The sequence below is a fragment of the Silurus meridionalis genome, chromosome 6 (genome assembly GCF_014805685.1).
Source record: "Silurus meridionalis isolate SWU-2019-XX chromosome 6, ASM1480568v1, whole genome shotgun sequence".
In the NCBI taxonomy this organism is placed as follows: Eukaryota; Metazoa; Chordata; class Actinopteri; order Siluriformes; family Siluridae; genus Silurus; species Silurus meridionalis.
Genome location: NC_060889.1, coordinates 15,799,467 through 15,812,311, shown reverse-complemented (window position 1 = coordinate 15,812,311; position 12,845 = coordinate 15,799,467). Strand labels below are relative to the sequence as shown.

At 36.4% G+C, this 12,845-nt stretch overlaps 1 protein-coding gene across 3 annotated transcripts in view; it reads right to left on the bottom strand.

The window, feature by feature from the left end:
* Nucleotides 1–12,003, bottom strand: part of rap1gds1 (RAP1, GTP-GDP dissociation stimulator 1) — a 55,234-nt gene extending 43,231 nt beyond the window's left edge. For all 3 annotated transcript variants that reach the window (XM_046850808.1, XM_046850807.1, XM_046850809.1), the window contains exons 1-4: nucleotides 11,619–12,003; nucleotides 5,847–5,957; nucleotides 4,278–4,400; nucleotides 1,910–2,035 (exon numbers count right to left, since the gene is read on the bottom strand). In XM_046850808.1, the coding sequence (XP_046706764.1) occupies nucleotides 1,910–2,035; nucleotides 4,278–4,400; nucleotides 5,847–5,957; nucleotides 11,619–11,628 (370 nt within the window). In that variant the 5' untranslated portion in view covers nucleotides 11,629–12,003. The remainder of the gene's footprint in view (nucleotides 1–1,909; nucleotides 2,036–4,277; nucleotides 4,401–5,846; nucleotides 5,958–11,618) is intronic.
* Between the last annotated feature and the right edge of the window lie 842 nt (nucleotides 12,004–12,845).

Below are 12,845 nucleotides of genomic sequence, written 5' to 3'. Positions count from 1 at the left end.
TATATATATAAAGGCAAACAAGAAGCAGCAGTATATCCATCTTTGTGCTTCACACAATAACCGGACTACGTTTACATTTGCTCAATCCCTATATGCTTTTCATCCCCTGAATCATTATTTAGATCTATTCACTTGGCAGGCGCTATTTCCATTTCTACTCTTCGCCTCCTCTGGATGGCCTACGCTACTGCTGTGTGCAGACACACTAAGAGGAGTGAACATTCTCGGTTTCTTAGCCAAAAATGCTTCCCTCCACTCTGATGATGAAAACCACATTGCATTTTAACACTAGTTTACACTTAGCTTGCATTATTTGTGCCCCACAACCACTGTAAGACACAATCCCAAACGATTTCCTTTTTGTCTGGTATTATGTGCTCTACCTGGTATGTAACAAAAGTGCCTGCGTAGCCTCGTGGTCCACTATATATATATATATATATATATATATATATATATATATATATATATATATATATATATATATATATATATATATATATATATATATATATATATATATATATATATATATATATATATATATACACACACACACACACACACACACACACACACACACACACACACACTTTTTTAATAAATAAATATTATATATATATATATATATATATATATATATATATATATATATATATATATATATATATATATATATATATATATAAAATATATATATATTAAAAAATATATATTAAAAAATGTGGAGCAAAAACAACAGAGCCAGATCTTAAATTTAAATTATTTATTAAATTATTTATTTAGTTTTATTTATATGTGCGTTTAGATACAAATTCAACTTATTGCTCCACTTTTTTTTTTTATTTGATTTTAGTTTTTTCCACAAATGCATTTGATGCACATCGTGGAAATAAGTTACGAATTTAAATGCTCCAATAGGTATGCAAATTCTGAACATTTTATTTCTACTTTTATATAAATATCGGTATTTTATTGCACTTCTATTGTTATTCTATTCTAAATTCTATTTTATCTTTCTAATTCTATTTTTCGTTGCTTTTTCCTTCTTTAATCTTTGATTTCTACCCTTTTCTCTTTTTATAAATCCCATTATATGTCACAGACCAGAAGCTATAAGCATCTGATAAAATAAAATCTAAATTTGGACTTATTTTTAAACTATCAAACGCTAAATATGCTTTCCACAAATCTCCTTTTCAGAACTGACATGCCAAAAGAAACTTGCACGAGCCTTGCTGTTTTCCAGACACTTGACCCAGCAGCACTGTTTTTTTCTCAGTCAAACAGTTAACTCCAACAGTGTGTTTGGCTGCACACGTGTATATTTTCTTTCTGCAGGCCTACTCTTAAGATACACACACCCACAGGAGCCTACACAGAGACAGACTCTGTTTACAGGTGCGGAAGTTTAGCAGCACATTTATATCCATCCTGTAAACCGTTCTGCCGTCACGTCCCCAACAATCGACAGACATTGAGGCAGTAAAGCGTCTTCCATAGTCCTATTATTAATAATAATAATAATAATAATAACAACAAAATTTAAAATATCACAATTTACCAGGAAAGGACGAGACTAATTAGCATGTGTACAATTCCAATAATCAGACTGAGACGTAAGCAGAACTCTAATGAAGCAATAAACAGTGGGCAGTTATGATTTCAAAGATTTAATCTGATCCACTAGATACTCCATAGTAACAATGTAATTATCAGACGGTGAGTGAGTGGGTGAAAGTTATTTGCGGTGTTTCTGACCTGAACGAGGCAGCAAAATGAACATGACTCCAGATTTATTCTTTAATACACCTTTCACTTTGATCCATTTCTTCAATAAGCCTACAGTTTTCTGCAGACCCTAAAACGGTTCCTAAACACATGGCAGCGGCAGGGGAGGGGGACTTACGGCTGTCATAGCAGATGTTGCCCAGGGCTCGACCCGTCTGAAGCAGCACCTCCTGGTCCTTGCAGTTGAGCAGCTGAACCAGTGGGGGGATGAGGCCTGCCTCCACACACGGACTCCTCATGAACTCTGCAAGGAGACATAATACATTACAAAATCAATCTTTGTGTGCAGGAACATGGTTCCTGAATGTCACTGTATGATGGAGAATTACTTTCTTTAAAATAATTACAGCTATGCTGGAACAAGCTGCTTGTGGTGCTACTGTCAAAATAACAGCTGCTGCTAAAAGCAATGCAGCAACTGTCTCTCCTGTCAAAATCATGGCAAAAGCATGCAGCAAACCAAGAGATACTTATATGCAAAAAATCTCACAAGCAGGTTTTACAAATGACAATAGAACACTGAAGAACACCAGAAAAAATAATAATTTTTTATGTGTGTGATTACACAAATAAAGGTTATCTCCATTATTTGGCATTCAAAAATGTTTAGGTATTTTATGTACACAATATAGAACTGTGAAAAGTCATAAGCACGCATTTCTTAAAACAAATATTTGGATTCGATGCTGTTTTTGTTTTCTGTCTGTATGTTTGCCTGGAAAGTAACAAAATATTAATTAATAAACCACATTTTAGATAGAAATAAATAATAGAAGCGTGTGTTACAAAGTCTCCAGGTTGCCAGATTTTCCAAAATAATAATACTTCACTGCAAGATCATTTAAAAAATCTTTTATTACTTATTACTATTTGCTGCTTATTAGAGCAGTTTTTATGCTAAACATGTCTTATCTTTAATTTCCAGAGCTTCTTTACACATGCCTTGATAGTTTAATATTTTTGATAAGTACTGCACATATAAAGTTCTGTGTAACAAGTCATAACAGCCAATAACAGAAAGTGCTAAAAAGGAAAAAGCATTTTTGCTCTTATATATCTTGGCTCAAAAAAAAATGATACATCAATTATAGCACCTTTAAAATGCCTCCATACCCTATGAAGAGCTACAGCCTGAAATGGACAGAGCACAGATGTTCCTGGTGGGATGCTGCTACCAAAATCATGCTACACCAGCTTGGTTTAGCATTAGATGGCACACATTCTGCTAAAAAGCCCATTCATCATTTTAAACCTTTTTTTTTTTTCCTTTTACAAACATAATTCATTGCCAGTCTGTACACACCTAGATTTCCAGCAGCAAGAAGCGCTTGTATAATTAGCCTAAAAGCAGAGAAGTAGGCCAAGCTCTGACTCGGCAGAATTCAGGTTTTATAGCTTTTGCAGGCAGCAGCGTGGCAGAACAGGATATAAACCTGTGCAGTCGCTGGAGTGAATCTTGTGATGATTCATTGTTCGTGATTATTGTATTGAGCTGAAAATTAGTCCTGTAGAACCTTGGGAAAAAAAAACGGATTCCAATATACGGATTGCTTTGCTGGTAAAACTGAATAAATCTGGGGGGGGGCTAAGTTTGAGATTCAATTCAAACTTGCTAGGTTGAACTAAGCATTTGAGTTCAGCTGAACATTTAGCCTGTCCAAATTTCTCCAACAAGAAGACACTGCTGTAGATGTTCACTAAAAGAACAGTCTCGCAGTCTAGACAGCCTGCCAAGCTCACAGGAACAGCACGGCTGTGTCTGCACTTTGGGGACTCAAAATCTGCAGAAGTCTTCCAAGTCTTCCGATTATACTCTTACAACAATAACCCAACTTGACATATTTATTATTCTGTGTGGAATTAATAATCGTAAAAAGATACCATTGTTCTTACAAGTTGCAATAAAATATTATGACATTTCTGTGTAAATCTATAGATAACAGATCATAATGACATGTTTTATAAACATTATAGTTGATTAATTTTCTAGAACAGCACGGCGCTGATAGTAATTCTGGTTTATTATTACATTTTGGATGAGGGCTTTTTTTCCCCTCGTTTGTTAAATTTCAGACAGACTTCAAACACGGGGTGTTGAGAGGAATGTATATAGCGTTTACATAGAAAAAAATAAGTATATTGTCTTTAATTAATAAACAAATGTGATTATTGGTAAATTGCTATGGTGTTAGACAAAGAAATCACTTTGGAATGTGCTGTTATTTATAAATATTCAACCTTAGGGCTACTACTCTGTCACGTCAGTCCACATTCAGCCACTCTGTTGTTGATTATCTTGTTACAAAGCACAGCCTGTCAGGTTTGCTTACATATCTTAAGAAGATCAAATATCTGACATTTACCTCAAACCATTTCAACTATGTCAAAAAAGATAAGCAAAGAAATGAATATTTAGGGCCATCTACAGGCAGCTGTGACCCTGTTACAGGTAGATTAAGCTTCAAAGCAGGATTAGGAGTCCTCACCGTTTTTAGCCACCTCCGCTATGATGTTGGCTACTTTGGGTGTGCAGGAATTCTGTGAGGCCAATAAAGAAGGCATCATTTGAAGAACACCCATCTCCTGGATTTTTCCACTGGCTTCAACATCTGAACATAAAGATGGATTAAAAGGAATGCATCGCAGGTACATTGCAATACACAAAAAAGGTCAAATAGCATTACATCATGTTCATGTAATGGGAAATCATATTTACACTTCATATTACAACTATTACACAAATCAATTTAAGTACTGCTTTACTTCAAGAGTAAAGCCAAAAAAAATCTGAAAATCAGACCATAATCCTGTGAATAATTATTGACAAACATAGAGAAGCAACAAGGCCAAATTTCATTATTTCTTTCTCTGGCACTCGCTATCATTATTTATAAGTGCCCTAAGGATCAGTAGAGCACTACCTCTCAAACCACAAAAAGCCTACGGCATTCGACAATCTCAGATCAGCAGATCATCAAAACACTGCTCTCATCTGAACAATATCAAGAGAACATCATTCTGACACCGTTACAGTAAATGTTTATGAAATACTTCCAAACTACACAATTTGACTGAAAGATGTCCGTCTCACAAGTTTTCATATGGAAGCGATGGAAGGCTGAAATATAAAACCATATCACAATATTGATCATCCGTCTTCATACACCCCCCATCCTCTACATTGCCTCTTCAAAACCAACTACCTGCAGGTCTTCCCTCACCACATCCATAAACCTCCTCCTTGTCCTTTATCTTTTCCTCCTTTCTGGTGGCTCCATCCTCAACATTCTCCTACCGATATACCCCATGTCCAAACCATCTCAATCTCACCTCCCTCCAAAACGTCCTACATGCGCTTATTTCTAATCTTGTCCATCATCATCACTCTCAACGATAACCTCAACATCTTCAGCTCTGCTACCTCCAGCTCCACCTCCTGTCTTTTACTCAATGCTACCATCTCTAAACCAGATCTCACTACAGTCCTATAAACTTTCCCATTCACTCTTGCAGATACCCTTCTATCACAATTAAACATATTAACTATTAAGTATAACATTAACTGAATATAATAAATAATCAACATTATCTTTTGGAGTCACATCAACATAATGCTCCTGAAAAGTCAAACTAAGTCCTGACTGTCGTTAAAAACTACACTATACCAATTAGAAGTAGGCACATTTTTTTTTTTTACAACTATAATGTTTATTACTTTATTCACAAATGAAAAAATGTCAATGACATGGCAAAAAAATCGGAGGTTTCATAGTCCAACCCCAAGAAAAGCAAACAAACATTTTAAAAATATTTTCCCTTTTGTAAATGTGCATATAATAAAACTGTGCTGCAACACATTTAAGCTTTATACAAACTCTACTATTCGAATCGACGTTTCGTCACTTCAATACGGCAATCGTCAAATCAGCCATAATGGATGATTACTAGCAGTTCCTTCATGTCAATTTCTATCCTAAAATGCTTGAAATAATGTACAAATATTCAGCTAAAACCTGAATGGAAATAAGAGCGTTATAGTGAGATGAAATACTTACTGTTATGGACCAAAGCTTGAAGCAGGCAGTCCAGGCAACTCTCTACATTGTCTGACGCACTGTCTGCTGATGAGAGCTTCAGCGTCTTCAAGGCTTCGCTCAGGTTATCAGCTGAAAGAAAAAGATCAGTATAAAATAAAAAATGAATAAAAAATAAATACGGTTTTCATAAGAGGGAAAAAATACCAGTTTTGAAACTCAATCTTTTAATTAAACACAGTCATGGATAACATTATTGTACAGGATGAAGACAATGGACTGTCATTGCAGTAGCACACAAGGTTCTCTGTGCTGGTTTTGAAGCCATTAGCTTTTTCTTTGTGAATCCACTGAAATCCAAAATTTCTTCCCTTTAAGTTAACATGTGCCACCTTCTCGTTTTCACCTTCTCACAATTCTAGAACAATTCCACTCCAGATGCACTGAAGACGCTAATGGGAATGCCTCATTATTACATCTTTCTCCTTTTTCTCTTTGCTGTTTAACACTGATAAATGTTTAATGTTTTATATTGCTGTAGTTTGCCTGTGGCCTCACTTTAAAATTTCACTGTACAATACACCGATATCTGTACACATGACAAAAAACAAACTTAAAACTTGTTAACACATGAATGCTAATTAAAGATGAATGTATTAGCATTTCTAACACTTCTTAACACGTGTCATATTGTGTCAGTATTTTATCATTATCTACAGAAATAGAGAAAATCAGAAAATGTGTGGTTTTCATGAGCTATTTTAATACAGCAGTGCATTAACAGGAGATGATATTTAATACATGACCGGCAAGAGAAATGTATTTTTAAGGACCTCTAAAAGGTCGAGTGTCACTTTTAATGTTGAGTAGAACTGTTTTATATAGAAAACATAACGTGATGCTATTACAGTATACCATGTATAAAATAAATGCTATTCAGAAAACTGCTGACTCGTAGCCCAAATGTGTCCGGTATGATGGGTAGATTCTACTCGGTGATTTAGATATTCATGTAATATGCAATAAAAGGCAGAAATTGGTATACAGTCAAAAATTAAGTCTACAGAGTACCACACTACCATCCACACTATCTAGCATCCAACCCTAGCTTCATATCAAACTGAAGCTACATGAAATGGGGTTCTAATCACAAAAAAACATCTGTCATATTCTGTCAAAACAAGCAAATAAAAAGAAAAGAAATACCACAAATCACACTAGCCTACTCTCACTCACAATGTACACAATGATATGGCTAAAAATGGGAAACCCTCTTCCGTCAGGAATCATAGGGAACAATTAGACATCAGGAAAAAGGTGGAGTGGTTTTCCTGTTGGAAAGTGGTGTAGAGAAATATAATTGATCTAAAACCATTGGCTAGCTAAATGTACAACACATAGGCATAAATCAATAGACTTCTACAAAAATATGGATTGGTTTTAAAAAAGCGATTTGATATTGCATGATATCACTGAAACAATACAACAGGAGACGATATGATACAAGTCCACTTCATTTCTAAAGAACTAGACCAGGGGTCACCAACATGGTCCCCGCGGGCACCAGGTTGCCCAGAAGGACCACACGAGTTGCCCGTGGGCCTTTTTTAAAAATAGAAAACAAAAACGATTTTTTTTTGTTGCTATTCTTGCATTGGTGTGAATTTGAAAATGACAGTATTAAAATAAAGATGACTAGATATAGATGAATATCATTCTTTATTAATAATAACATATAATTAAAGGATAATTGAGCAAATTTGTTATTTCAGAAGTGTGTATCAAACTGGTAGTCCTTCACATTAATCGGTACCCAAGAAGTAGCTCTCAGTTTTAAAAAAAGGTTGGTGATCCCTGAACTAGTCTATTAATTACATTTTACAAAAGTGTTATTTTTAACACATAATTGTCTGTCCTTTTTTTTAAAAAAGATCCATTTAAAGTTATAATTGACCAAATTTGATTCAAGTTGCCTCACCATAGTGTCTGAGTTTAAGAACTGGAAAAACACAACACAATCATACCTTTTTTTCCAGCAAATACTCTGATTTCACACAGGGATGCACACACATTAAATAAGCTGTTTCAGGCATAGTCTATGACTCATCAAAATAAACGATATTTCTGCAACATTGCAATATTCTGTGAAGCCCTGTAAATAAAAGACCCAGAGTCTCATTATTAAATGAAAGACACAAAATATAAACCTCGTCTAAGAAATCAGAACAAACAATTTCATCCAGGAAACACTATGTAGGTAATGAATCTTATTTCAATAGGCATGCCAGCTCTACTAATGTCACTGTGAACACAGGGGAAGCCAATTAAAATGGCAATGCAAGAGAATACTTGCCACAGTAGAAGCATTACAATTGATAGATAAGTACCGAGGCTATTAAGGTACCTACTTCAGTCATCTTGGAACGAAGGTCAGCAGGAACCCTCAGCGGGTGAAGAGAATAAGCAATGTTTCAAATGGCCTGTCGGGCTCCTTTATTACTATGAAAAACTGTGTCTGAAACGCTGCTACTAAAGCAGTATCACACCCACAAGTTGGCTAAACTACAAACAGAAAACCCAGACTTTACTACATAATAAAAAGGTAAGCAAATGAAGGATTTGAGACTGGCCATATGGTGGGGAGGCAATTCTTCATGGATAAGTGAAGAAGGAGAACATGCTGCAAATCCGTCTAAGTATTTTCTGATGGAAATATATGGACATCAGCAGACGACTGTGCCAGTTTTACCTACTTCTGGGTAGTAATAAATATGTAAAAATCACAAACTGACTGGTCGGTGGACTGGTCATTGTTAAAATAAATAAATAAATAAATAAATAAATAAATAAATAAATAAACAATCAGAAAGCACTCAGGTTTTCAGAGCGCATTAGTTTTACCTGATTTTATTCACGTGACTGGGATGACTAATTTAAAACAGGATTTATTTTCAACACCCACACTTGCCAAATGCTGAAATCATTCACGTAAATCCTGCAAAAACTTTTTAAGGACCAATATTTCATTATTTTCGTTCACTTTAAAGCAGAGTACCAATTATTTTTGGTGGTCACTGCATCCTACATATATGATGACTCAACATTAGTTGGAGAATAAGCTAGAGTATGCAGCGTTTTTTTTCCCTCTTTTACTTTATACAGAAACGAAATTCGCAATTATGCTCAACAGTGAAGGATACATTACAGGAACCAACATCAAACATGCTGAATATAATGCTTTTCAAATGCAGGGTTTCATCTGCAGCCTGCTGGTTTATAAAGTGTTTTTTATTATGGCCTATTCCTCTTTAAAACATCAAATAAACCCGTGTCAGGGATCACGCTGAAGAACGGGGCATACATAGAGGTCAAGTGCATTTTTGGCTTTATCTGATCTATTAAACAAGAGAACTCCTTTGCCCTCAGAAGCAGAGTTCTTTGCTTGATCCCAAACTGCAAGTGGCATTCTGTCAGGCAGTGACAGGACACCTGAAATCCACTGCCAAATCTAATCATCGCAGTGATTTAGGGCGAACAACACATCAGGCTTAAAAGAAATCAACTCAAAAAGGATCTGCTGAGTGCAAAAAAAAGCTGTGCATGTATGCAACCGAGTGCGTTTACATAAGGGGCATCATGTTTTTAATATCTTGGTGCGGACCAAATGTCCCCTTAAATATCTGACGTATTTGAACTTGAAAGGACATCTGACTGGTCTCCAAGAGTAAAGCTGCTTCTAACAAAAATGCATCCATTCATCTTCAGTAACTGCTTTATCCTGGTCAGGGTCACAGTTGTTTTATCCTAGTAACACCTGGCATGGGAAAAGAGAATTCATTCATTCACACCTTTAGCATAGTCAATCTACCTTCCATCATGTTAACCTATATAAACAATAGGAGAACATGCAAGAGAGCAAAATAGGTTCGGGATTAAACTCAGGACACTGGATTGATGAGGCAGGAGTTAAAGGTTTCCTTTGGTTATTGAGGTTAGAAGTTAGAGAGAAGCTGGATTCATAATTATTAAGGTCCTCATAAGCATATTAAGACAAACATATCTGAGTGAATGAGGACACTGAAGTATACAATAAGACATTAGAGAGATTCCTTTAAGATTCTGGTCCATGTTGACATCACACAATTCTTGCAGATTTTTTTTAAGTGCACTTTCGTGCTGTGAATCATCAGTTCTATCACATACGAAAGGTGTTTATTGGTTTTACATCTGGTGACTGGGAAGACAACAGAACAGTGGGGAGAGCTTGTGGCTATAAAAATCGAATGCAAACCCAGATGAGGATGGGTTCCCTCGAGTCTGGATCCTCTTAAGGTTTCTTCCTTATGCCGTCTCGGGGAGTTTTTCCTTGCCACATTCGCCACCGGCGCGCTCATCAGGGACGAACTTACGCTTATAAAGAACATCTTATTCATTTTTTATCACCACATTATCTGTGTAAAGCTGCTTTGAGACAATGTTCATTGTTAAAAAACACTATACAATAAAAAATGAAATGAATTGAATTGAATCGAATTAAAAGATGCATAGTCAGCAAAAAAACATTTACAGACTGTGGCATTCACCTAGTATAATTGACTGGTATAATCGAACCCAAAAGAGTGCCAAGAAAAAATTTCTTACACCAAGACACCATCCCCACCAGCCTGGATTGTTGATAAAAGGCAGGTCGGAACCTACCATATGTGTGTAAAAAATAAATAAATCAATCAATCAAGATCCAGCAGTATTTTTGCTGTCCAATCATGGCACAGTAAAAAAAAAATAAAAAATCACTAAGATTACATTATTCCCATTCTGATAGTTGAGGTGAACATGACCTTATGCATTGCCCTGCTGACACATGATTACATAACTGCATGAATTAGTAGGTGTACAGGTTCCTATCAAAGTGCTCCGTCAGTGTATATTGCAGTGGCTGACTAGCTGAAGTATATATATATTATAACAATGATTTGGTTCAATTGGTATGTGGTGTACAAAAGTCAAAGCTAAGGCCCAGTTCTTCCTACACCAGCTTCCTCTCCCATCCAGCTCATCCCTCAGTCAGAATAGAGATGGACGAGTGCAGGGTGTGGATGAGTCTGACCTCTTTCATCTAAACAAACTCGGAAAGAGCTTTCGTTGTTGTTTTTTTTAATCACTTTCAGGCTCATGATTGCACGAAGGGACTCGGCATCATGTACAAAAACGACTAAGGCGAAGCATCACTGAAGGGTCCCTACATTACCAATCCATCTAAAGCCAAAGCCATTAAAGCCCACCAATGATGATGCACCAAGAAAAAAAAAAGAAAGGGATTAATACAGACAATAGTGACTCGATATGTGATTTTGTTTAGATGATGCTGATCACTGATGTCCTCTCCCTCTCTCTCTCTCATCAGCAACATCTACATTACAGCACAGTGAAGCTGTGTGAAAATGTGTTCGCTTGTATTTGATCTAATCCACTGATCTACTTCAATGCAGCAGACATGCATGCGTGGATTTATTTTTGCAGTCATCAGCTCAGTCCTGGGTCTGTACAGTTAAACTGCTGCTTCATGTTTTCTCCTCCTCCTCCTCCCTTGATGCTCTGATAGCCACAGTAACAGAAACAAACAGGCAAATGTGCGTGAATATGGAAGAAATGTGGATATTTCACCTGTCTAGCCTGGATTTCTCATTGCACCCCCAAACATCCCAAAGACCGGCTGGTGATCTCTATAAATCTGAATCAGACCATGTGTAAAAATCATCTCCATTCTCACAATTGTAATAAACCAACACTTACCCATTTGCATGAGGGGGTTTTCAGTCCACTTGGAGGGCAACTTAAATGCGTACCAGATAATTGATATTTTTAACTCCTAGCAGGCAGATGACAGAAGATATTGGTTTTTTTTTTTTTTTCTTCCAGTTTGCTTGTCAGACAGATATCCGGGCAAGGCCCACCCTAACCCACGCTGCTCCAGTTACACACACTGCCCACTCCGATTTAATTTAAACCTTCAAAGCTCTTTGGACAGTGCGGAAAATATCCCAGCACCCCGCAATTCTAACGTCGGCGTTGATATAAATAAATATATATATTTACTGTTTATAAACGACCCAACGCGGACATGAACACAGCAAGCCGTACTGTGTGCACTTCCTCCTGCCTGAGCAGTCCGCTTTCAAAGCGCCGACACATTGGGCGACAAGACTCCGCCTTCCTACACGCTAATTGGCCAATCGGCCCTTGCCGAGCTAATCGGAACGACGCTGATTGGATACAAACAGAATCTCTCGCGCTCGGGCTACGCCTATTCACCAACGTAATCCCGCCCCCCTTCTTCTTCTTCTTCTCAGTTTGACGGCCACCGTGTGCAAGCAGAAATCATCACTTCTGCATTACAATATCACAGATTTGTGAAACAGCAAACACATGGCACATGTGATCATTTTCCCGAAATCAGATGTTATTAGATGTCAGTTTTAGAAGAGGTACATTGAAAAAAACAACTGGCTACCTCCCTACAAGATCACCATCCTTTAAATCATGTGCATAAGATACACCTATATAATACGTTATTAGTATTATTATGAAGCTTTTTAGATCTGGCTTATGGGTATTGTTTGATTCAGATAGATTCTTTCCTTTAGGATGTAGGATGACTGTTATTTTTTGCCCTATTTTTCCGTTTAATATAGTAGTATTTGTTGTTATTTGTATATTCAAGTTTGGAACATATTTCAAAGGTCAAAATTAAATGTAATGTCTCTTTCTTTTTTTCTAATCCACCTTATTTACCCTGATGCCCTACCTCTGGATGCAGTTCTCCTCAGTTGGAGATGGTTCCACTTGAACAGCATAAAATTCCACAAAGTTACTGAGCAACTTCTGAACTATGAGGATGTGTTTGGATTGTAATTAATTTGTAAAAGAAATCTGCTAAAATAGCTTATGACTTGTAGCAGTGAACTTTGTGTGAACAGTTCTGCATTTGCACTTGAATATCCATGATTAAGAATTAATGAA